The sequence below is a fragment of the Agelaius tricolor genome, unplaced genomic scaffold (genome assembly GCF_023055355.1).
Source record: "Agelaius tricolor isolate 1412-34295 unplaced genomic scaffold, bAgeTri1.0.p SCAF_1, whole genome shotgun sequence".
NCBI lineage: Eukaryota > Metazoa > Chordata > Aves > Passeriformes > Icteridae > Agelaius > Agelaius tricolor.
In genome coordinates, this window is record NW_027269261.1 from 69,170,628 (window position 1) to 69,196,159 (window position 25,532).

A 25,532-nucleotide genomic window follows, 5' to 3' on the forward strand; every position below is an offset into this window, starting at 1 on the left:
CCCAAAGGGGAAAAGAGGGAAGGCAAGCACAGGGCCAGGCTTTGCAGGCATGTGTTACAACTTAAACCTTGTCTGTGGTGTCAGGAAGCTGTTGTTTCCAGGGCTGTGTCCCCAGTCACTCAGTAATGGGGAGGAACAGCAGGGCAGAATATGGCACTTCAAAGCCCCTTCCAGGGTCTGCTCTTTCATAGCAGCTGGAGCTGGAGCTGCTCCCTTTCCTGAACCCCTTCTGCCACCATTGTAGAGGACTTCCAAAGCAACTGCAAGCTGACAAGAAACAATAGTAAGAGCACTCCAGCACTGTAAAAGGCATTTGCTTTGAACCAGGGCAGTATGGCAGCAGGAGCTCAGCTGAGACTGCTCTTCCTGCTCTTCCAGCCATGGATGGCCATGGACACTGGGCAGCAGCAGCCTGACTTTTGACTGCTGCACATAAACAATTGAACTGCTGAGTTTTTTCTGCTCAGACCACTAAAGCAGAATCTGGGAGTGAAGCATTAAAGGTCTTCCTTAAAAATCAAATTGTGCAGCCCAGGAATTTTTGAGTGCTGTTTTAAAACATACTTGAAGTTTTGCCCTGGTGTTTCTGGCTTTTTGTTCAGGAACATGACTTTGTGTATGTGAGATTTTCTGCATGTCTTTAACAGTCAGAGGACATCCAGTGGTAGTACTGTGTCTTCTCTGATTTACATTTATTTAATGCATCATGACAAGTGTGGTGCACATGTAGATTTGCAAGAATTCTACACAAATCTCCAGCTTTATTCAAAGCTGAACTGAATCTATCACAATGCAGTAAAAATATATTCTTTCTGGATCAGACCTTAGTGTAAAAATTATATGTATATATAGTAACCTGCAACCCACAAGCCTGGGGAATAATGAATAACACCAGGAGTTTTAATTTTAAATTTTGTATCTCTCTGACCTTAAAACTGGGGAATCCCTGGCAAAGCTGGAATGTAGGCAGTCCTCTAAAATGTCCCGGAGTTAATAGATAAAAACAAAAAAATAATGCAACAAGTGCTGCTGTTTCATTCCATCTGTTTCATTTGAGTTGGCTTGAAACTGACACAGTATTAATTCTGGAAATCCAAAATGCTCCCATCAGCATAGATATGAGTCAAAGAGAGGTCAGCAAGCAGACAGCATGAGAATTACTGACCTACATAAAACTGGTTTAAAGTGCCTATTTGTTGCCCAACTTGGAATGCCTTCCTAGTGACTTGTAATGGTCAAAGTGGGTGAGTGAAACTTTTCTGAAAATTGGGGGTTTAATGTGTCTCAGAGTTGTGTTTCAAAATACCCAATCCATGAGTTTCTCTCTAGGAGCTGCTAATAGGGCATGGACAGTAAGACATTTCAACTTCAGGGTAAATTTCTGTGTTGATTATTCCCATATACAGCCTGCAGGAGGCATTCCAGAGTCATTTTTAAAGTCTCTTTTAAAAATTCTTGGAATTCTTATTCTTGGAAAGCCTTTTCTGTCCTCCTTGAACCTTCACGGTAACTCAGAGTGTGGCATTTTGAATATTAAATCCTACAGTAGCTCATAAAATTTGGTTTATTTGATGTCACAGACTGATAGTTCTGTGGTGCTTTCAGCAAAACATAAAGCACCAAGAAGATGGCCCTTAGAGATTTCATTTTTCACAGCCATGCTGGATGCAACCCTTAGTTTGATTCATGCCTCTTCACCACAGAGACTGAATAAAAGCCAAGGATTCTGTGCTTCTGATTTCCTTTTAACATAACTATTTCTTAACTCAGCTTCCCTGCTGATGCTTTCCAGACAAGATTTGTAAAATTTGGTCAGAAAAAGGCAGTTGCCAGTTACCAGTCATCCAGCCTCTCCCTTTCATGCTTTTTACTGAGAGAAGTTATCTTAAAAAAAAAAATCAGATTTCATTCCAGAGAAGTCCAGGAGGAAAGAGAATGCACCCTGCAGGGTCTGAACCTGCTCTCCATCTCTTCAGCAGGCTGGAGCCCTCTCCTGTGCCAGTTCCCTTTCATTGGAGGAGAAGGGCCCCAGCATGGATCGAAGGGTGCAGGGTAGACAGGCTTTTCCCTGCATCTCTCTCAAACACTCTTAGGACCTATTTTCTCTTACAACTCCAAAAAAAGAAGGTTCTGAAAATGTACCATAATTCAGACTTTCAGCTGTGAGTTGCAAATCTTATGAGAAAACTTCTGATGCTCGGAAGGAGTGAATTTACACCACTCTTCCCCCCATCCATATGCTTACTACTGCAGAAGCAAAGGTTAATCAGTACTTTTGGCTTTTTAGATATCACATGTTGGAGCTTTTACTTTTAAAATAGAAGTATAAAAAAAGGAATTTTCCTCCTACTCTTAGACTTTTCCTAGGTTTTGATTAGCTAGCAGAGGACAGCTTTTGTTTTTGTTAATGGTGTGGATGTCTGGCTTTGTTGGGTGTTTCAGTTTTGGCTTCCATTTTGTATCAAGAACAAAAAGAAAAACCAAAGGAGGATGATTTACAGTAATAATAATAATAATGTTAATATATCTCCTTAGCCTTCATCTGTATCCTACCTAAAAGTGATTAAGGTGCTCTGACTATATAAAAGATTAATAATGATATAATTAATTTTATATCCTTGTCGACAAATGTTTCCACAATGTGGGTGGAAACTACTCTTCTGGTTAGACACATGTTGGATTGCTTGCAATGTTAATGTTGGAGTCCAAGAAATGTAATAAGGGCAAGAAAGGAGACAAATAATATAATGTTTATTTTCATTTGTCTCTAAGGAAGTTTCAAAACCCATGAAAATAGGGGGGTTTATGTTTTCATAAAAACACATTTTACATTGCCCACAAAAACACAACTTCAAAATAACCAAATTCAATTTACTTGCATTAGAAAAGTTCATTTTAATTAGACCAGTTACATACCTTTTAACTTGGATTACCTTGGATTACCAGTGTCAGACTGTGATAATGCTGTGCAACCCATAACTCACACATCTGAGAAATGCTGCCTTTCCTAGTGGAAATGGATTTAAAACTTGTTCCCTTACTCTAAGATGCACAGCATGTTGGATGAGCAACATTGTATGCTCATCTCTAGAGAGTTTAGTGTAAAACAGCTCCAGATTTTGTTTGGTGATCTCAGAGCTGCCTGAATAATTCCAGCCTTCCACAGCTCCAAATGCTGACATGCAGGGAGATGAAGCTTTTGGATATTAAAATCCTGCTCTGTGATACTGAAGGAGATTCGTTTTTGGATTCCATTCATTGACACAAAGGCCAGTGCTGAATGGAGGTGATATTTATTGTCTATGAAACCCCTGAGTAAGCTGAAATCACTTTAGGCATGTACACTCATACATGTATTCTCTCACATTTAGCCAACTCCCCACGATGCTGTTTCTTTGAGCCAAGAACAGACAACTTTCAGGGACTTGGCTTGAAAAGATGTGTGCATGTAACACCCTCTGTCACATTTTACAAGAGGCTGCAATCAAGCAGTTTTTATACTTGGATTGTCTAGACACTGTGACAGTGGGAGGGGACAAGAGAAAGAAAAAGCCCATTTTGTCAGTCATTCACTTTGCATCAAATTCTCCTTCCCTGTGTGCTGCCATTGCCAGTGAAAAGATAAAGCAAGCAAAAACCAAGCAAAAACCAAGACATTCATAATTCACTGGTTCTCTATACATATAACTCCTAGTAATACAAGCCCAAACCATTTTTTAAACTATCAGTACATATATATACTATCCCCTTGTTTATTCACTTTCTCCAGGATAAATACTTGTAGCATTTTTTCTTTTTGCAGTTGATTTATCATTTCAACTTCTTCCTTATCAGTGTGTAAATGAAATATGTAGGGTTGTCTTGTCAGCAGTTGTAAATTTGTACATGAAATATTCCCAGATTTCAGTGGGGATTTTTTTTCCCTGCTCAGCTGAATGTTTGTGAATGAGCAACAAGAAAACCACTTTCCCTCCCACTGGTCTCACAGATTTCATGTTTCCTATCTCTTTTTTTCTTTAATTTTTTTTCCTACTTTCTTCATGAAAGCACATGGGAAAAAATAAGAGGAGAAACAGAGCTAGGAGGGGAAAGGGAGGAGGTGATAGAGTTTCACAGGGATGCAAGCCTGCAAGCCAACAAAAAGGCTGTGAAATTCTTCTTTAAAAAGCAAACCCTGCATATCCCTTAGTTGCTTTGAGGTGAGTAAGCCCATGTGGCAGCTTTGAAGCAGGCTGATTTCATGGCTTACCCTTCTCTGCTCAGGTGCTCAGCACCTCTCCTCCCTGCCTGCTGAGCTGGGATTTCTCTGGGGGTATCTCCCACGCTGCGTTTGCTCACTGCCCATGGTTTGCTCTCTGCACATCACAGCCACGCTTGCACAGAGGTGTAGCAGGGTCCAAGTAGAGAATCCCAGACTCATCCCTCCTGCCCAAAGCCTTCTGGGCTCTGCAGGGAGATGAGCCATCCCTCCACAGGGCTCTTGCCTTCCGTGTGGTCCTGCTTCACTCCCTGGCAGTGCTCACAGAGGCTCTGAGAGGAGCCAGGAAAACCTCAGTTCTGAGTGACATCTCCAGACAAAGACTCTCCAGAGCCAGACTGTCCTGCTGTTGAAATGGTAAAAGCAGTAGTCATGGTTCCACAAGCAGTTTTTCTCAGCTGATATGAAGCTGGCCAGGGCACCTCTGCACCTCTGGTTTCCCTGTGGCTCACCTGGTGTCACTGCTGGTCCTGGGGATGCACAATACTCTGCACCTCCAGCTCCAGCCCAGCTTCCAGGGCGAGCAGAGGAGGGAGGTCAGCATGGCTGCTGCAGCAGTAACAGCAGCAGTGTATTTTGAAGCCTCCAGGCTGCAAACCCCTTTCCCTCAAGCAGTTGTTGCTTTAGTTTCTTGGGGGATTCCAGCTCATGCCAGCCATGCAGCAAGTGAGGAGTCAGGAGTCCATTTTTCTGTTCTCCCCAAAAGACTTAAACATTTTGGTGAGGGAGCCCTGCTGAGTGAATGTGGTGTCTTGAAGGGAATAAAGAAATGCAAAAGGGGCAATTTTAAGTCAGGCTAAGTGCAAGAAAGGGCAGACCTATGCTAACTGCAAGCAATACCAGGAAATAAATAAAGATAAAATTACAGCAAAACAGAATCATTTAGGTTGAAAAAGACCTCTGAGATCATAGCATCCAGCCTTTGATGATCACTACCTTGTCAACTAGGCCATGGCACTGAGGGCTGTGTCCAGTCCTAAACCAAATCTGGCTGGGCCTGATCCTGTGTGTGCCTTGTGATTACACTCACAATGAGCTGTTCCATAACCTTCCTGGGCACCAAGGGCAGACTGACAGGCCTGTATTTTCCCAGATCCTCCTTCTAGTCCTTTTTGTGGATGGGTGTCACATTGGGCAAACAAAATGATGCTTGTTTTTCTGAACTGACATGTAGAATAACTGGAAGTATCTGCAAACTGTAGAAAATACCCTTCAACAGAAGTGGTTTTCTTTTTAATTAGGCAGGTGAGATGTGGGAAGCAGGTATCCAGACTGTGCACTGTCACAGAAAAACAGGGAGCTGCTGCATAATTTTTCAAGCATTAGCACTGGTGAAACATTCTTTTTCTGAATCCCATGAGTTTGTCAAAACCAGTTTCCTGTGTTGATGTTGGAGTAAGGCACAGAAAATAGCCAGCCTGGCAGCTACAGAAAAATTACAAAATTTTAAAAAGCATAGTCTTTTTACTTACCCAGAGTGACGGATATTGGTCTGAAATGTGAAAAGAAATGTGAAAAGAAATGTGGGGCAAAAAACAAATAGTACTTCACTGTATTTTTTTTCTGTTCTCTGCATTTTCTCCCTGTCTATTTATATATTCTGAAAAAAGTATGTCTATTAAGCAATTTTTTAGGGTTTTTTCTGCCACTTCTCTTCCAGCCCCACTGTTCACAGTATGTTGTTTGTGTGTCAGGTTGCATCTAAGAGTCACTGTACTGGTTCAGATCAAGGAGGCATCCAGACAAGTATCTGATTGCCCAGGTTCATCCCACCCAGCTCCAGAAACTCAGGTTTTGTGTCTAGGTTCAACTTGGGCCAATAGGAAAGAGTTCAGTAACACCACCACATGGATTAGAGAAAGTTAGAGCTAGAAGATGAAAGGCAACACCAAGTAACAGGACTAACCTTGCAGGACTGCTTCTGAGCTGTGGTGAATCACCCTCTGTCTCTCTCCATGCAGAGAGAGGCTAAAATAAACTCTCGAAAGTAAAAAGAGTTTAACCCAGGCTGGTAGTGCCCCATGAGGGTGCTGAACAAGAGGTTACAAGAATTAAAAACACTTGGAGCAGCCTTTTTGAAGCTGTAATTTTTTGAAACCCTCTCAGTTTCATCCTGTGCAGAATCTGTACTTGGAGTTGCTCTGCATTTGACGTGTTAATTTTTCTGGGACTTTCTCTAGTTTCTTAACATGTGCCTTTGCCAGCCCCACCTTCTGCTACCAGTGGTTTTAGCCTTCAATTTGGTATTGCTTGAAAAGGAACTTCCTTTTTTTTTTTGTCAGCTGTGCTCTCTGATATCTCCCTCCTACTTTCCTGCTGTAATAACTCTTGGCTCACTCTGGCTGCTTTTCTGCCTGCCATGCAGAGGTCCAGCAATGGAAGAAGGGTTTGGTCTTTAGGTGAAGTCCACTCCAGTGTAGTTGGCAAGGTCAAATATGAACCACAAGCTAAGTGCCTGATTCTGTGTTCTGAGGGCAGTCTTGAACACCTCCAGCTGCACTTTTTTGGCTGAGTCCTTCTCCTGCCAGTTGCATCTCCTGGCAGAGGGTGAGCAAGATGGGTTTCATCCTCTTGGTCCCTCTCTGCAAAATGTTCCCTGTCAGGGCTGGACAAAGATCTGCCACTACCCTCAGAGCAGGCAGGATCCCCTTCCCGAGGCCTCAATGGAAAACTGAGGGGAAGATTTTGTGTGAGCTTTTTCCCAACATGTTGCTGTTTATATTCAAACCACTGCAGGTTGTTTTTTTTTTCCCAAAGTATTTAACTTTTGAGCAGTGAACTTAATTAGAGTCTCATCATATGTGTATTTGAAGGACATCTGGTGAGCATCATCATATGAGCACCTATCCTTTCCTTCCTCTCCTAGGATTTTAGATAATGGGCTGTGTGCAATGTAAGGATAAAGAAGCAACAAAACTGACTGACGAGAGGGATGGCAGTTTAACTCAAAGCTCAGGCTACCGCTATGGGACAGATCCTACTCCTCAGCACTATCCTAGCTTTGGTGTGACTTCAATCCCAAACTACAACAACTTCCATGCCACAGGAGGCCAAGGACTGACTGTGTTTGGTGGAGTCAACTCCTCCTCTCATACAGGGACGCTGCGTACAAGAGGAGGAACAGGTGAGCTTGAACGTCTTATTTTAGTGCTCCTAGTGTCAGTCATGTGTCTACAGCAGAAGCCTGACTGTCTCAGCATGTTGCTTTTAGGAAGAGTTATTTCATGAAATAGTGTGAAGAATAGAAGTAGGGTGGAGCTGGGTCCTTTGCTAATTTGCAGGTTCACTTGGGGCTGAGAAATTATGTGTACATGCCGAATTTGGCTAACTGCCTCATCCCTCTACCAGGGAATGTAAAGTGTGGGCTGAGACACCTCCAGTAGTTAAATATTTGGCATGGCTATGTCTAAACTGTCTCTTCAACCCCCTTTGCCTGCTTGGGATGCTGTGACTGTGCAGAGTGAAGGACGCGGAGTGCCCACTGGCTGCATAAGACCAGAGAAATGAGAGTCATTCAAAAGTTGGAGGGTTCAGTTTGGTTTGCTCCTCAGCAACTGGAGCAGCTTACCTGTGGCTTATCCACATCATCTCTTGGGGTTCCTTTCCCTCCTGTCTTTTATGATGGAGTATAACCCACTTATCTTTTTCTTTAGGTGTAACTCTTTTTGTGGCGCTTTATGACTATGAAGCAAGAACAGAAGATGACTTGAGTTTTCACAAAGGAGAAAAATTCCAGATACTTAACAGCTCGTAAGTTTTAGGCTTGGGAATCTACTTTTTAATAGTTTCAAACTTACAATGTTTACAATAACATTTACTTATGCTATTAGTAAAATCTCATTTTGGATATTCAAGTATGGAGGGAACTTTATGCTTACTTTCTCATCCTTGCATTTAGTGCACTTTTGCAAAGTGCTGTATTGTTGGGGAAAAAACACTTCAACCACATGCAGCTTTACTTTAAAAAAAGTGTTAGATTGTGTGATTTACTGCTTACCTCTTACAGTAACCCCAGATTCAGAACTGAGACTACCAGCTCTGTACTTTATCAGTAGCTACAGAGGTCCTGCAAGGCATGTACTAACATTTTTTCCAATCTGCTGCAAGTATCCCTACACAGAAATGAACTAAAAGCTGATTCACAAAAGCTATATGTGCCAAATTTAAAAGCATTTTTTGTCCTTTTAAAGGTAGGTGATGCAGTCAGAACTTCCTAGGTTCTGCTGCATCTGACATGAAAACCACATTTCCATCCTGGAAATCATCAACTTAAAACTAATTTTATCAACTGCCCATAGAAAAAAAAAATCCCTTAGCAATTTAAAAATAACTTCTAAAACTCACTGTGCTACTGACCTATATCTGAACATCTTGTAATTCTTGGCTAAGAGCATAAAGTGGCAGGCTCTGTGTTATGTTCACTACTGCCATCATGTAGAGGTAAAAATGGCTTAACAACCAAGTATGTCACTTTCTAAAGGCTTTGTGATATTGGTCCTCTCTTTTTTTCTTATAACATGTGACAATGAGGTGAATTCACCCCTGGTGCAGCTCCTGTTAATTTTAATATAGCGACTGCAGGGTTGGAATTGGCTCAATGTGCACTGAATTTTTTTTAAAAATCAGGTAATTCTGTGGAATATTTCATGAAGCCAAAGAGCTTTGATGTAGATGAAAGCACAGAAACTTCAGTTACAATTTGTAGAGGGAGCAGCAGTTTAAAACCTTTCTGCTTCTAAATTAGAGGTTGGAAACAAACCCTTTTTAAACCTATGATCCATTTTTGTTCACATTGCCTTGTGCTTTCCTAACCTTGCACAAACTATGCCATAACCTGGAACAAGAAGTTCCACACGTTATAAATACCTTGTACATGCCAGTTGGTGGAATCTGGTGGTGCTCACCAGGACTTACAGAGCTGTCATCCTTGGAGCTGGTGAGACAGAGAGATTCCCCTTCATGTCAGTGGCTGCAGTATATGCATTTTGATGCAGGTAATTACAGCCTGGAAGAAGGGTTTCTAAGCAAGGAAAAAAGACCAGGCATTCATTTATTTTCCTGTAGGATCATAGAAGCTCAGTTCCCATTGTAGTTAGGTGTATTTGCTTATAAACATGGCCCTAACCACACTGCTGGAGTACTGACAGCCGATCTCCAGAAAGCTGCTTTTCTGTAAGAATGCTTCCTCTCTTCACATGAAATAAGCCCATTACATGAAATAAGCCCATTTTTAAGCACCTGCCAATGCTGCTTGCAAACAGAAAGCATATATGTGCAAAAAAGTAGTTTGTCTGGAATTTTTGGAGAGGTTTGGATTTGGATTTTGCTTTAGCTTTCAACAACCGAAATTTGATTTGTGCTTTGGAGTAAACATTCAGCACAACACCTGAAATGACATACAGGGGGTATCCCTGTGATTTGAACCCAGAAATTTTACTAAAGGCAGTCTGGGTGAAAGAGGCACCTGCAGAGTGGTTCATATCAGAGCCTGACTTTGGGGCTTCAAAGCACTGGCCATCCCCAGCATTGCCACCACCACACCCTGTCTGGCCCCATTGACTAGCTGCCTCCTACCTCAGCTGCAGGTCTGAAATTAGGAGCTGTGAAAAAAGCCTGCATTCCTCCTCCTTTCTGGCAGTGCTTTGAGAGATGTAAGCTTCTCTGTCAAAGCAGAGGGGGTTGTTCCTGACGTTGGGACCATCCACAGGAGAGCTTTTTTCCTCCCTAGATACGACAAAATACCTCCATCTAGTGGACTCTCTGCACAGTGAGGAGGAGATGGAATGGTACAATTTATCAAGCTCAGTGTGGCATAATGCCTCAGAAATATTCTACAGCAGCATATGGGGGAAGGGTTAGCACTTCACTGGCAGTACTAGAGACACAAACAAAAAGGGCCATTTGCCTGACATACTAGTGCACACAGGGTGTATTAAAACAGTGTCAACCTCTGCAAAAGCTATTTGCACTTCATGTTTCTTGAACTGTAAAATTGGAAGCGTCTCCTTTTTGACTAAGCACAGCTGTTTTCTCATTGTTTTCCATAGAGTTCGTGCTCCTTTAAACTGTTAAATAAAGTGAAGTTGAAAATTTAAAGAATTCACCTTGACACAACCTTTCCTTCCAGTAATAGCTTAGACATTGTGTTTTCTGTAATTGTTTGCTTCCAGAAGAGGCTGAATTCTCCAGTCACATTTGATAATAAGTGTTTTATTTAGTGAACAAGGCTCTGGTTTACAGAGAGGGGAACTGAGAAAGAGTTTCTAAGCAGTCCAGAAATAGAAAAGAGAATGCCTATTAGTAGTGGTAGGAGTTAAACACTGGCTAATCTGGAGCTGAGAATGAAATAGAAATTTCTAAATCCGCAATCATTGAATCCTGCAAAAAGCTGAGAAATAAACTTCTCTTAAAGCTGCTCAGCCTGCAGCAATGTGCATTTTCTGAAAGGCAGTACCATGTCCCACTGTCTGCACCAAAGTAAGACAAAAATTCATGCTAAGCCTACAGAATGCTGCATTCAAACTGTCCTGCATGAAACTCTTCACATTTAAATGTTGTAGAAAAAGAGCTTTTTGTAAGTATTTGAAAATACAGCCTAGTCTTGTGCTACCTCCTCCAGGTGGCCAGCAGAGGGAATCTAGACAATGAAGTGTGATCCTTAAGGGCCATCTAAAATGCCATGTTGATAGATGGCTTTTTGATATCTTTGGGTTTCAGATTAATTGTGCTCATAGAAGTTTAAAATTAGCAGTGAATGTGACACTGTGTTTTGGTTTAACCTCAGAGAACAACTCAACCCCACACAGCCCCTGTGGGGGGCTTCACTTCTCCCGTGGTAGGATCAGGGAGAGAATCAGAAGGGGGAAAGTGAGAAATCTCATGGGTTGAGATAAAGGCAGTTTAAAAGGTAAAGCAAAAGTCATGCACAGAAGCCAAGCAAAATAAGGAATTCATTCATGATTTCCCATAGGCAGGCCATCCCCAGGAAAGCAGGCTTCCATCATGCCTAACCATTCCTTGGGAAAGTAAAGGCCATCACTCCAAACATTCCCCCCTTGTCCTTCTTCTTGCCCAGCTTTACATGCTGAGCATGCTGCCATATGTTATGGAATACCCCTGTGGTCAGCTGGAGTCAGCTGTCCCAGCTGTGTCCCCTCACACAGATCCCTGCACACCCCCACCCCCTCTCTGCTCGGGTGGGAGGCTGAAAAGGCCTTGACACTGTGGGAATGCTGCTCAGCAGGAATGAAAACATCCCTGTGTTATCAGCCAGCAGCACTGTGTCCAGCACAAATCCAAAACACAGTCCCACAGCAGCTACTTTGAGGAAAATTAACTCCTTCCCAGCCAAAATCAGAACACAGCATTCAATTTGGCAATTTTCCTGTAAGCTTTTTCAAGGGTCTGTATTAGAATAATTGCTATGGATACAGTTTTCAATATTCTAGTCCAAATTCAGCCAAACCTGATTACACTGGGCTATTCTGCCTCTTCGTGCCATTATGCTGCATCTGAAAGGCTACAGTACTAATCACTGCTGCAATAATTCTAGATGTAAAGAAATATATACATTTTTTGGGGTTTAGATGCAAACAGCTCTCTCGGAAGCACACCGGTGATAAAGAGATGAGTTGCTGTAGCCTCTTACGGCCATGCAGTTCTGGGTGCTGTTAGCAAAGTTGCCTCTGGCTGTCCTGAGCAGCCAAGACCCCTGCCAGGGGGCTCAGAAGCCCTGGCACAGAGCCCAAAGTGCCTGTGGCTTTGGTTATAACCCATGGAGCAAGTTACCAACCTTAGATGAAGATCTGCAAGCCACAACAAATTAAGTAGAATAATACTGAATTTATCACAAGATGAAAAAGTAGATTTTGGGATTTTTAGAATGGGGATTCAGGGGGCAAGATGGAGGGATCTGGGCATGTCCAGCCTTTCTTCTTCTTCTTCTTCTTCTTGGCCTCCATCTTCTGCTGTAATGTTGGCACTTTTAGATTGGTTTAGAGTAGAAGCTCGCTAACATAGGTGATAGGTATTGGAAAGTAATTGTAAACATTGTATAGGTAGTTTTTAGTATAAAGACATAACACCACCCCAGGGGCAGGCAGTGTGCCTGGAACTGTCCTGATGGACAGACCTCAGCAGGGCAGGAGAAAGAATTTTATAGATAACGTACAATAAACAACCTTGAGACTGAGAACTGAAGACAAAGTCACATCATTGTCTGTACAGCTGTGTCCTGCTCTCACTTCTCCTCCTCACCTCTGTTTCCACAGGGAAGGAGACTGGTGGGAGGCCCGTTCCTTGACAACAGGAGAAACTGGTTACATTCCCAGTAATTATGTGGCTCCAGTCGATTCCATCCAAGCAGAGGAGTATGTTTTCTTTTTCTGTTCTAAAGACCCATAATGCTGTGTTAGAAGGCAGTGTGAGGAGTTGGTTTTGATTGATTGCAGCGATTTTTCAAATGACTTACGTTATATTTATTTTAGTTCTTAACTGCACTGATAAATAATTAGGTAATTAGTAACAAAAGAAGCACGAGCTCAGTGCTTTTTCAATGTCAAAACAAAGGAAGAAAACCCAAAGGAACACAGGTCTGCTTCCTTTTTTCAACTGTCAGCTAATTTCAAGCTTTAACCAAAAGGTGTCCTTGCTTTTCCTGAACCAACTTGTAAAAATATTTTGAGTCAATTAGTGTGCAAACTGTCCATTAAAGAGGACATGTTGTATCAACAAATACAAATCCTAGGATAGGTAGGATGCCCACAATGCATACACAAAGCTCTAATGAGGGCCCATCTCTGCAAAGAAAAGGAGTGATGTGTGTATTCACATTATTTCCAGTATAAAAGATACAGTGGAGGAGCTTATAGAGCTGAGCAGGTACTACTGGAGTCTGTACTCCAGGTTGTCCTTGGTTGATTGTGGAACAACACAAAAACGTTGCTGCAGGAAGGAAAAAAGGCTGTAAAAGCCTCTGAAAGCCTCATATACAATCTCATCAAGGTTGAATCTCACCCTTCTACTGAGATTTTATAGCTGTGCTGCAACAAAAATATCGAGTACTAGTAAATCACTATACAAGTAAAATATTTATAGCAACATCTGTACAAATACTGCTCTTTGGCAGAGACAGTTTTCTGCCTTTTTCCCTGTGTATACCCTCCACCCACCACATCTTGGCCTCTCTCTGTCCAAGTCTGGCCTTTCTTGGAGGACACCAAACATTCTCAGCACCTGCTGATTACAGGCTCAATGCAAAGAGCTGCTGCCCAGCACAGGGAACATCTACTGTGTGGTTTGTCACATTGGCTTTCCAGCATGATAAAAGAGACAGTGTGACAAAAATGGTCCACTGTATCTGAGTAAGCACAGTTTCCACACAAAATCCTCTCCGTGTCTGGGCTTTGTGACACTATTTAATGTTGCTACATCACATTTTGTCTTACTATTTCTGGTATTTCCCTAAGGTGGTACTTTGGCAAGCTGGGCCGAAAGGATGCTGAGAGGCAGCTGCTGTCGTTTGGAAACCCCAGAGGTACCTTCTTGATCCGGGAAAGCGAAACTACCAAAGGTAGGATGGGCATTCTGACTGGGAATGGGAAGATAATATGGGAAAAATTGTGCTGAGTGTGTGAAATACTGTTGTCAGTGGTATGAAGGCAGAGATTAAGTATCATTTCTGCATGTATTTGTCTTAGGGAATTGGATGTCTGGATATCCTAGGTCTTAGGGTGAGTGTTCAAAGTAGAGAGCAACCAAAGTACAAGTCACGCTCAACCCATGGTATCTGCAGTGCAAGCCACATGGTGTGATCCTTTGAAATGCTGGATCCTTGGGGGGAACAAAAAAAAGGAGAAAAAAAAATGCAGCAGTTTTAAATTCACATATTGACAGGGAAAACACTTGAATATACTTCTAATTATATATTCATAAAGTATTCAACTGTATCCATTCTGCTGAAGTCAAGTGGAAGGGTGTATTTTCCTCCTTCCCTTTAAAAATATTGGAGGAGTTCCAGTTTTCTTGGCGGGTGCTATTTTTGCTTTTACGTTTTGCTCACAAAGCCTGTCAACATCTTCTTCAAAAGCTTCACATGTATGAAAAGATCTTTCTAATTCATACAACTATTGAGCAGAAAACTTGCAACTAACCAAAAACAAACCTGGCTATTTCTCAATTAACCAACAATCCAAAACAAAAGCTGTGGGAGGCATAAGTCACTAGAATTAATTCCATACAAGTTCTGTAGCCTAATGATGGTTCACATAATTAAAGCACCGACTTGCCAGTGCTTTGATCAGAGCACACTATCAGCTAGGTTTAGCATGCAGAATGTCACGGCTAGTGAAGGAGTTTAAAGGAGAGAAGCAGTATTTGCACTCCTCTCTCCCTGACCTATCTTCAGATGCTGCATTCAATCCTCTAAAATAGTAAGCTTTGCATCATTACCTCCTGAAGTCACTGGATTCTTCCTTTGCTGCCTCTAACTCTGAAAACTGTTTTTGATGCAAAATCTGAATTGACTTGCTGTTGTTCCAGGCAGACAGTTTCTTGTCACCCCACAGCTTCACCATGCTTCCCATAGCAGTGAGGCATTCTCACCAGGAGCAAGACAGGCTCAAACTTGCTCTTTTTCTGCAAATAGCCTCCACCTGTTTTTTTTCACCAACAGTTGCTCTGATGTGTGTGAGGAGCAGGACTTCATCCCACTCTGTGCCAAGTTTAAAAATTCACTCATATGCAGCCATGGATCCTAAAAACAAACACTTCTCTAAACCACATTATCAATTTAGTCTGGCTTGCCCAGGTTTTATACAGTGATAGGGGATGTGTTTTGCAGTGCTGTTTACTTAGCTAAGTCAGGGGTTTTTCTAATTTCTTGTGAGACACAAATGCATTGGGGAAATGTAGAAATCCATCATGGATGGACTTGCAGCAGCAAGTTTAATTTCTCTGTGTTTGAACTTAAGGCTCTCTACATCTTCAAGCGGAGTTTGCATCAAAGCTATAGGAAAAAAACAGACATGTATATTTTATTGTAAAAAATGCCTATTTCCCTTTTCATCCTTGTGGTGTTCAAGTATGTTGTTAGAAGAAAACAGAGAGCTTGTTGTTTAAGAGAGAGAAAAAAATCAATAGGGTGGGCTCAAGTGATGTGTTCTGCTGTAAGTCTTCTCAAAATGCCCTATCCCAACCAGCCATTGTGGGCTTCAGGCAGGAATTGTTCTATGACCTAGAATTGTCCCTTCTGCTTTAAATAATAACAATAATAAAATTAATCAGGATCCTGTTAGAAGTATCATCATGGATGATTTCAGCATGAATTTAACTTCCCTTGATCATGGTTGCCTTCTCTTCTTACTTTCAAAATAAATCATATGGAGCTGGCTTTTCATTTTTTCAATGCCTGACTACCCAGGTGCTTCATCAGCTCTTGTCTGTATAATCCTTCACCTGGTTTCAATCTCCACCTTTCAAGACTGTCTGGTTTTAGTTGTTTGGCTTTTTTTAAAAAATCATTAGCATGATATATTGTAATGTCGTATTTCTATCCCAAATTTTTATTACTTCTATCTCTTGTATTTAAATTTATCATCAGAGAATAATGAATAGTATAGATAACCAACAGCCTAAATAAATGAATAATGAAATACGTCTTGGTTCTTGTTTATGTCCAGGTTTGAGCTAAAGCTCCAGTCCTGCAACTTGATCTGAGGTCAGCGGGGGTCTACTGAGGGCCACCCACACAGCTCTGATTGCAGACCTGGAACCACAGATTGTTTACATTTCCCTAAAGAATCTAAAATAGTGAGCAGATAGGCAGGGAGCGTGACTAAAGAAAATACAGCTGCTGCCAGTGGATCAAAACTCAAAAATGCGGAGGTGGAGAAGACTGCCTGGAAAATTCTGAGAGGAGGCTGACAATGTACAGCCCAAAGTGGTGGTACAAAGCATGCACAAGATGTGCTTGCAAATCACCAAAAAGCTTTGAACTCCTAGTTGAGACAAATGTACTGACTCTGGAAGACCCTCTTCAGAAAACTGTCCTAAACAAACAGTATTTGTCTACGCTTAGAAATCATAGAATCACAGCAAGGCTGGATTTGGAAGGGACTTTTAAGATCATTTAGCTCCAAACCCACCAAAATAAATAAATGAAACTAAAATAAAATTTAAAAAAAAATACATAAAACAACCCCTGACTCTCCTTTAAGGGTGCCTCCCATTCGAATAAACCAGAATATCTGTTTTAAGTGCTGCCTCTTTTCCTCCTATATAGCGGACAAACAACAGGGAATTTGAGAAGTCCTTGGAGTCAGGGTAGAGGGGTTTTGCTCACTGCATCTCCCTCAGGGATGAGCCACCCACCAGTGTAACCTGTTGTTGTTTAATGTGGTCAAGGAGGCTTCTTCCTGAGGATACATCCAAGAAAGACATCTTACAACGGGACCACCTTTCATGTCACAAAAAACTGTTTGCTGGTGGTTACCATGTCTGCCCTTAGCTGACATGGTTACCAGTAAAAGCAGCAGAGGCTCCAAAAGGAGGGCCTTCCTGAGCTCTCTGCAGCTGACAGTTTCCTCTTCCCTTTTAATGCCTAAATTCCCTTGAGTAAACACAATATTTGTCTGAGCCATGAGAGAGAACTTGTTTTCTTTGCTGCCTTTGAAAAGGGCCATGTTTTTGTTCAGATGCTGCATTACACTGTAAAAAAGTGGGTTTTTTACAACCAACACGTGTGTCACTGGCTGTAAAACAGGACTGTCCTCCAGAGTGAGTCACCTGAAGGTGCAGGTCCCCATGGAGGTGGCTGAACTGTTTCTGCAGCCAGCAGGAAGCTGAGGCTCTGTTCAGCTGCCCCTGACTGCAGACACCGAGTGCCCACACTGGCATTATGCCACAGTGCCATAACTCTCATGGAAACTGGGCTGGGATTCAGCCACCCTCATAGCACCAGGGGCTTATGCATGGGTGTATAAATCAAACCCTCAGCCCACCTGCAGACTGCCACCACTGCACCTGAAACTAAATCCAGCCCATCAACTGAGGTTCACATGGCCCTGAGCATCCAGAGCCATTTCAAATGTCTGCAGGGCATCCACATGGCTGGAAAATGTGACAGCCTGTGGGAAAACTGCCAAGCAGCATGTCCTGAGGCACCTCACATGGCACTTAATCCCTGTGCTAGGGCATCTGAATCCCACTAGTAAGCTCTAAAGCCCCACATGGATTTGGGAAGTTAAATGTGAAGTTCTTGCAGATCTACTGGTGCTCAGTCTTGGTGTAGTATTACCGTCCAAAGACTGTGGTGTACAAAATATGCTTATTTGGTTGTTTATAAAGAAGTTTGGGATCCATCCAGGTAACAACACTACCCACATATAAAGTCATTATCTCCAGAGCTTCCTGTGAAAATCTTGATATTTACCACCCACTGGCATTTACATAAAGGACAGTATTTGCAGTGTAACCTGACACTTAGAATAGGAAAAGTCAATTTAACAGCCTGAAGCAGTAAATGTTAAATTGTGAGTTTTCATTTACACAGAAGTCCCGGTATCTTTCTAGAACATTGTGAAAGGGACATGCTGTGAACATCCCAGGATTTCTCTGATGCTTATCTCATTGTGTTAATCTTTTTCAGGATACAGTGAGCTTTTTGGAAGCAATTTCTCTTTCACTTTGTAGCAACTGACCAGAAAACCAAAATCTTTGTGACTAAAAGCTAATTACAATTTTTTATTTCTCCTTTGCTTGGAACAGGTGCCTATTCCCTGTCTATTCGAGACTGGGATGATATGAAAGGAGATCATGTCAAACATTATAAGATTCGTAAACTTGACAATGGTGGATATTATATCACAACTCGGGCACAATTTGAAACTCTTCAGCAGCTGGTTCAGCATTACTCAGGTAATTTTTCAGATAATACATGGCACTCTGAAGTATTTTAAAACAAAAGTGTTTGCTGCTGAGCTGATGTATGTGTAAGATGCCCTAAAGAGTCATTTGATCTATGACTCTAGCTTGTTGTAATGCATCTTCTGTTATCCCTTTCCCATTAGAGTTATAAATGTCTTTGAGTGCTGTTCACAGGATACAGCAGCAGAGCTTTTAAAACCTAACACTTTACTGTGCTAAAGGTTTTGTCAGCTCTCCCTTTTCTAAGCAAACAGAATTACCAAATTTGACTTGCACATCTCCAAGCATGAATTCCCTGTGAAAAAGTGAGTGCTAAGATGTGCCATTTTGCAGCACACTATTGCTAATAAAGCAAATAGGAATTGCATTGTGGAATTCAGTCACCTAAAACAATGGCCAAAAGGTCTGCATGTATTAGATACATTAAATATATTTTCCCACTGGAATTTTGTTCTATGTGCAAAGTATTAACATTTAAACTATGTTAAATAAATAAGACAATATGCATGTTTCTTTATGCACACTATTTGTGTCCACCCACCAAACTTTTTTTTATTATTCCTGTGAATAAAGTGTGGCAGGCACTGTTCCACTCAAAACTACATCCTGTTGTCACTGGTAATTGGTGTACAACAAATGCAACTTCAAAGCCCCCTCAAATCTCTGCATAGGACAACTGGTTCTTACACAGAAGATTGCCATGCTTCTCAGCATGGTCAGTTTTTAAGCAGAAATTTGTGTTTTGAATTATTTGCTCTTTGGGGTTTTTCCCTTTACTTTAGTTTTTCATAATATTATTAACAGATTACCCCAAATGCTTGCTGCTCAAAAACTTTTCATAATTTTTACTTGGGAAATCAGCTTCTCTGCGGGGCATTTTTTCTGTATTCTTTGTATTCTGTCTGCTGCATTCTTATGCTATTCATACTAGACATCTGGCTGTCTTCTCCACCCAAATCCTGATGGGTGTGTGCTGCCAGGGAGAATTTCTAGTTATTTCTGGTGACTCTACTTCAAGCTAAATGAGGTATAAAAACTCACCTATAAGGAAGATAATTTACAACCTCACTGTACCAGTTGGTATATGTAAAATTTTAGTTTCCTGTGGTCAGCTTATTTGGGTGGCACATTTTCCATGCACAGATGCAGAAACAAATAGATCTGGAAGCAGCCATTTCTGTGCAACACTGAGGCATAATCAGTAGGATCCAGGCAGGGTAGTCTGGAGGTATGGTACTGCATATGCAAATGAAGGTTTGCTCTAGAAAGAATGTCAGACTTGCATGACACCTACAAAGCCACCTTTTCACAGAGCAAAATATGGAAAATATCTTTTCCCAGGCTACAAAAAGTCCACCAAATTTTCATGGCTGCAATTTTTCAGAAAAAGAAGTAATTAATCTTCTCCGTGTTTCTTTTATTCAGTTCAGAAACAATTCAGCTTGTAATTGACAGATTATTTTTAAAAAGCTATAATGTACCATAGTAAACCAGTCACTCAAGAGGTTATCTTAATGCAGCATTGTGGGAGGAGGGAAATCCTGAGTCTTCAAGAGAAACCAGTGGCGATCACCTTCCATTTCAGCTTGTGCAGAGACTAAAATATTTCCTGTTCCGTCTCAAATGAATATGTTTCATTGTTCAATTCCTAATCTTCCAGGATGCTTTGTGGTATGCAACTAACAGCTGTTGTGAGTAGCATTGTTTTTTTGCTTTCTGTAATTGTTTCATGTCACACTTTTTTTTCTTTCCTCTCCTTTGCTGTTGGCTTCACTTCTGGCTCCATCAGAGAGAGCTGCAGGTCTTTGCTGCCGCTTAGTAGTCCCCTGTCATAAAGGAATGCCAAGGCTTACTGATCTGTCTGTCAAAACCAAAGATGTCTGGGAAATTCCACGAGAATCCCTACAGTTGATCAAGAGACTGGGAAATGGGCAGTTTGGGGAAGTATGGATGGGTATGGAGCAAAATAATTACTCTAAAATAGCTCGCTGTGTGGGGATTACAAGATGGAAGGTGAAAATGTAGGAGGACATTGTGACCCATGAGAAAAAAAATTAGTAAAGCTCAAACTGTTAGGAAAAATGTCTTTGGAATCATGTCTTTGACTTTGAAATTCTTTAATCTTCAACTTTCACTATAATTGATGGCAAAAGAAAACTGAAAATCCATGTTTCCTTGGAAGGTCTTGATTTTGACAAATTACCACTGTCTTAATAATAAATCAAGGCTCACATAGTAATCTCTTAGCTATACCAAAAAGCTTTATACTGCAGGCTAACAAAAGAATTCCTTATCTTCAGCATCCAAAAACCAGTGTTTGCAAATGAACTTTATTGCAGCACTGAGAGACCCTCACCTTCCATCTTTCTCAATGCATGCATAATTTTGGATTATAAGTGTGTTTTTTTTATTAATTTCCTCTCCTATAGAGAAAGCTGATGGTTTGTGTTTTAACTTAACTGTGATTGCTACGAATAATACCCCACAAACTGTTGGATTGGCTAAAGATGCATGGGAAGTTGCACGTGATTCATTATTTCTGGAACAGAAGCTTGGTCAGGGGTGTTTCGCTGAAGTGTGGCGTGGTAAGGCAGAGAATATATTTTGCTTTGGATGGATCTTTTAAGGCCCTCTTGGCAGAAATAAACATTTCAAGTCTAGATCTTAAGGCTAAAAGATCAGAATAGTGTGAAATGTTAGTTTATATTGCCCGAAACAATCAAACATAAACACAGTAATCCATGGGGAAGCTTCCATTCATTTGCACACAGTGGTATGAGAGGTTAAGGCATTAAAATTCATTAATTGCCTTGGGTTTATTTGGGTGACTACACAATTGCTAGGTATTAAAATAGGAATGATGCTAAACCTGTAAGGCAGAATGGCTAACCAGAAATTAATCTGGTAAGTAGACATTTTTCTTTCCTTGTGTATTGTAGCACTGATGGAATCAGACCCTGAAAATTATTCCATCCACTCTCCCAGCTTAAAAATAATGGCAAATATCAGCAAGTTGATATTGTCAAGCTAGCTTTCCCATGCATCCACTTCTTCAAGTCTCTTTGCAATTTGTGTCTTCAGCAGAGCCCAGTAATTCAATATAGAGACCAGGGACAACAGAGGCAAAACTTGCCAGGCCCAGCTGAACCCCCACTTTGAAGTCCAGAAATATTGACCTTTTCCAAATCCACTGACATTGTTTTCTGCACACTTGCCAGCTTAACTTGCCCATCACGGGCCTCATTCTTTTAATGAGTATAAAATAACAGCAATTTACAATATACATAAATCTTAGTATGGCCATAGCATTGAAACACAATATAGTGGCCATTTCACGAGATGTGGCTCAATTTCTATGACAAATTGCATTCTGTATAGACTCTAAAATTACCAATTCAAATAAAGAATCACTATATGTTATTTCTTCACAAAAATTTGAGGAGGCAGTTTGACCACTCCTTTTGTTGCAGTGACACAAAAATATGTACAGCCAAAACAACCAGTGGATCCTCCAGCAGGGAGCCCAGCAGCAAGTCTGTGAGATTTACAGAATTTATAGACTAGAAATAGAGAAATTTATATAATCTCACAGAATTGCAGTTGACCTGTTGCAAAGAAAGCTGCCTACATTTCTATTCACATTTCCAGATAATTGCAGTTTCTCCTTCTTGTTCTCCATCTTGAATGCACACACAAGTTTCTGATGTTAATACTTAGTGGTCAGCTCCATGTGCCATAGACCTTAAACAGATATGACAAGTTAAAGGCACAAATGTACAAAAGAGAAAAAAAAAACAGCTATGGGAAATAAAGTGCCAAGTACCAGTACCAAGTAGCTGTCAGAAATGCAAAAATTATGATTACAATTATGAAATTCTGTTTCTTAATGTATTGTAAAAAATATGTTTACAGCCCTGAAGCATTACCAAATTGGAGTAGATGAACACAGTAAAAATTAATAAAAAACACATTAAGTAGTAACTAACTACATATGGGAAGAATTCAGAGGGAAGTCTATGCTACTTTTCTATTAGAAAAATATACTAAAACAGAAAAAGAAAATATAAGAATTTAAACTGGAATCAGGGCTGAGAGGATAAGTTAGCATTTTTGTTTTATTTTCTTTTCTTAAACTGGAGAAATTAATAAAAGTGTTTAAAAACAGACTTGCTGAAAACACTTCAGGGTAATAGAACAAGTCCTGGAATTTTTATTTAAACAGATAGTACACAATCCTGTTAACACATAAGGTGGGATCCTATTTTATGAATGCCAGTCTGGTGCTCATGAAACTCACTTTTTTATTCCTGGTTTTATTCCTAGTTCATATAATTTGTGGTACCTCTGCAAAGTGGCCATGACTGATGGCACACTGCAGTCTGGAGCCTCAGTGACTCCAGACAAAACATGCTCCCTGTCACCCATCAGAAAAGATTTTGGCCACCCTGCTTGAAATTAGAGGTAAAACCACATCCTTCCCAGCTTAAGCAGGAGAGCCACTAGAGCAAAGTCCTGCTTCAGCTCTGGTTTGAAGGACTGAGAGAAATTAGGGCTTCAGGAGTCCTTCTGAAGCGTGCTGGCGTAGCAGAGCTGGTAACTCAAGGCATTACTCCACTGACAGTAGAGTGAACTGTCAGTTCAGTGACAGCTGGCACTGAACTGGCAGAAGGAAATAAAGGCATAATGAAAACCAACTTGCACTGCACACTTTTGACTAATATGTGCCTCAAGCCCTGCCAGACATTTGGGATTGCCCTTTAAAAGTGAGGAGCAGCACAGGAGCAGCAGCTCCTCCACTGCTCTTCTGCTATCCTCAGCCAGGCAAGGTAGACCTGGGACCTGAGCATTTGCACAAAAAAGACCCATTTTATGGCTCATTTATATTCTGGCAGGTTGCAAAAGCTCATGATAAAGTTATTTTGGCCCAGCCAGTTCCCATGAAGCAGCTGAGCCCTGTTATTGTTCACGTACTTTTAACAAAGACAAACGGGGTTATTTTACAAGTTACCTTTTTTCATGACACAGCCTTTGTATACTTTGTGGGCTTTCTGCTGTCCTCATGTTTAAGTTCAGAGGAGTAGTTTTTAATGTGATTAATTCCTGAAGTAATTTAGTGTTGTTCTGCCTTATCACACAGCAGCTCCCTATCTACAGATCACATTCAGAGCCATGCCCGGACTCTGGAGCAGGGTTCTGGCTAGTCTGGGCAAAGGACAACCAGAAGGCAGTAGGAAAGGGGTATTTCTGCCCATTTGAATTGTCCTTACTTTTCCTTCCCACAAAAAAAAAAAAAAAAAAAAAAAAAAAAAAAAAAAAAAAAAAAAAAAAAAAAAAAAAACCAACAAAAAACAAACAAACAAAAAAATCCCCACTGTTTACCTTAATAGGTCTTCTGGGTTTTCTTTCTTTCCAGTCCTCCTCTAATACCCAAGTGAAGCCCCACCTTTTGCATGATGCCCTGAGTCAGCCTTCCCCACTTCTCTTCAGGTTCTTGTGCAGGCTTTTGGATGTTCCAGAAAGCTTGGTAGCTGATGGGTGAAAAATGATGCAACTTGCCTATTTCAGTGCTGACCACCAGTAAAGAGCAAACTGAAGTGGACAGGGACACCTCATTTTCTGTCAGCAGCTCCTGGGGATAAGGAGGGGAAGGAAAAAGACACATTTCAGTTTGGAAACACACCTGTGTTTCTAAATTGAAATCAATTCAGGGTTTATTTCTCAGGAGGTTTTTTGTTTGAGGTTTTTTTTTTGTGGTTTTGTTTTGTTTTTTTAATCTGACTCAGAGCAAAACCAAAATGTTAAAATGTGTTGCAAATGAGAAATTCTGGCTTAACCAGTTTTGTTGTCCAAATCTGTGACTGGAGCTGTGTTGTTGTCTGGAGCAATTACTTGTTAGCAAGGGAATACACGAAGATGGGTTTCAGCAGTCCCAAGTTTCTTACTCAGAGAAGGTTTCTGTGGAGATCACTGGAAACACTGTCTGAGTAGGACAACAGCAATTGTGCCCCAGTGCCAATGGGAGTATTATTTTTCAGTGTAAGAGAAAAAGACTAAAATATGAAGGAGGTGTGGGAGGAATATAATGATAAGGCAACATGGGAAACCAAACTTTTTAAAAAAAATTTATATTAAATGTCCTTGATATTTTTTTCCTTGCTTACATTAGGCATCAGGCAGAAAAAGGAGCAGAAGATATTTAATCTAACTAAGTGTCTGTGCTTGTAGGTACATGGAATGGAAATACTAAAGTGGCTATCAAGACCCTGAAGCCTGGCACCATGTCTCCAGAATCCTTCTTAGAGGAAGCCCAAATCATGAAGAAGCTAAAACATGACAAATTGGTCCAACTTTATGCTGTGGTATCTGAAGAGCCTATCTATATTGTCACAGAGTACATGAGTAAAGGTGAAGCCAGAGCTGCTGTGCTTGATAATATTTTTTCTTTATTGTTTCTCCTTGGGGATGCAGAGGGAGGTGCAGCAGGGTGCATGCGAGGAAGGAGAGAGGGAACAGGAAACTAGAGTCACCTCTGGCTTCAGAAGAGCCATGAATTCCACTATGAACTGGGCCCAAAATGCACAAAGAAAATCTGTACTAGCTGGGGGAAAGAGAAGTTGGTTCAGGCTAAGTGATTCCCACTGCATCAGCATCCAAACTTCCCTGATAAGATTTGCATTTTGTAGGTTTGATGATACCCCATGCTGCTTCCCAAGATCCTAGCTTTTCCTGGCATCAGAGAGTTCTTAAGACATCTTCTTTCAAGTGTTTATTTGTTGGCCTAGGATTTCTGTTTCCTTTTTTAGCCAATCCTGAACCTTGTCACTGCACCTCATTCTCAGATGACACTTCCCTTTCAGTCCACCCCATTATCATCTTAATACATGATTTGCACATATTATTCTTTCCCTCCTCTTTTTCCTTCACTTTTCCCTCCCCCTTGTCTCTTCCTTAAGCTACTTAGCTGGTAACAGTGTAGTAAAATGAGAAAAAGAAAACTTTTTGCTCCATCAGATCTCCAGCAGGGTGCTGAGAGCAGAGCAAAAAAATCTGCTTGTTTTGGAAAAGCAAATGAACCAAATAGGAAACATAAGTTCTCACAGGGAAGTTTCATTGTACATTGGAGGATACACTCTGAAATTTTAAGTGCATTCTTTCAGTCTATTTGGAGTTGACTTTTATTTTCCTGGCAGGTGCTTGCCCACCTCCCTCCTCAGAGGCATCCAAGCCCTGACTAACTCACACTTTAATCATATGTCTCAGTGACTAGCATATGCTTTTTCCCTTTAAAAAGAAAGACTTTTCAAAACCCTTCTGAAGTATGGGGTTTATTTTGGCTTACTTTACTGGTTTG

At 41.0% G+C, this 25,532-nt stretch overlaps 1 protein-coding gene across 4 annotated transcripts in view; it reads left to right on the top strand.

The window, feature by feature from the left end:
• The window catches only part of FYN (FYN proto-oncogene, Src family tyrosine kinase), a 139,101-nt gene that overhangs the window by 90,482 nt on the left and 23,087 nt on the right, over positions 1-25,532 (top strand). For 2 of the 4 annotated variants that reach the window (XM_071438352.1, XM_071438346.1), the window contains 7 exons: positions 7,125-7,382; positions 7,912-8,008; positions 12,529-12,627; positions 13,726-13,829; positions 18,023-18,172; positions 19,971-20,135; positions 24,407-24,586. In XM_071438352.1, the coding sequence (XP_071294453.1) occupies positions 7,136-7,382; positions 7,912-8,008; positions 12,529-12,627; positions 13,726-13,829; positions 18,023-18,172; positions 19,971-20,135; positions 24,407-24,586 (1,042 nt within the window). In that variant the 5' untranslated portion in view covers positions 7,125-7,135. Of the gene's footprint in view, positions 1-7,124; positions 7,383-7,911; positions 8,009-12,528; positions 12,628-13,725; positions 13,830-18,022; positions 18,173-19,970; positions 20,136-20,610; positions 20,767-24,406; positions 24,587-25,532 lie in introns of all 4 variants that reach the window. The other 2 variants (XM_071438367.1, XM_071438359.1) reach the window with 2 other exon arrangements.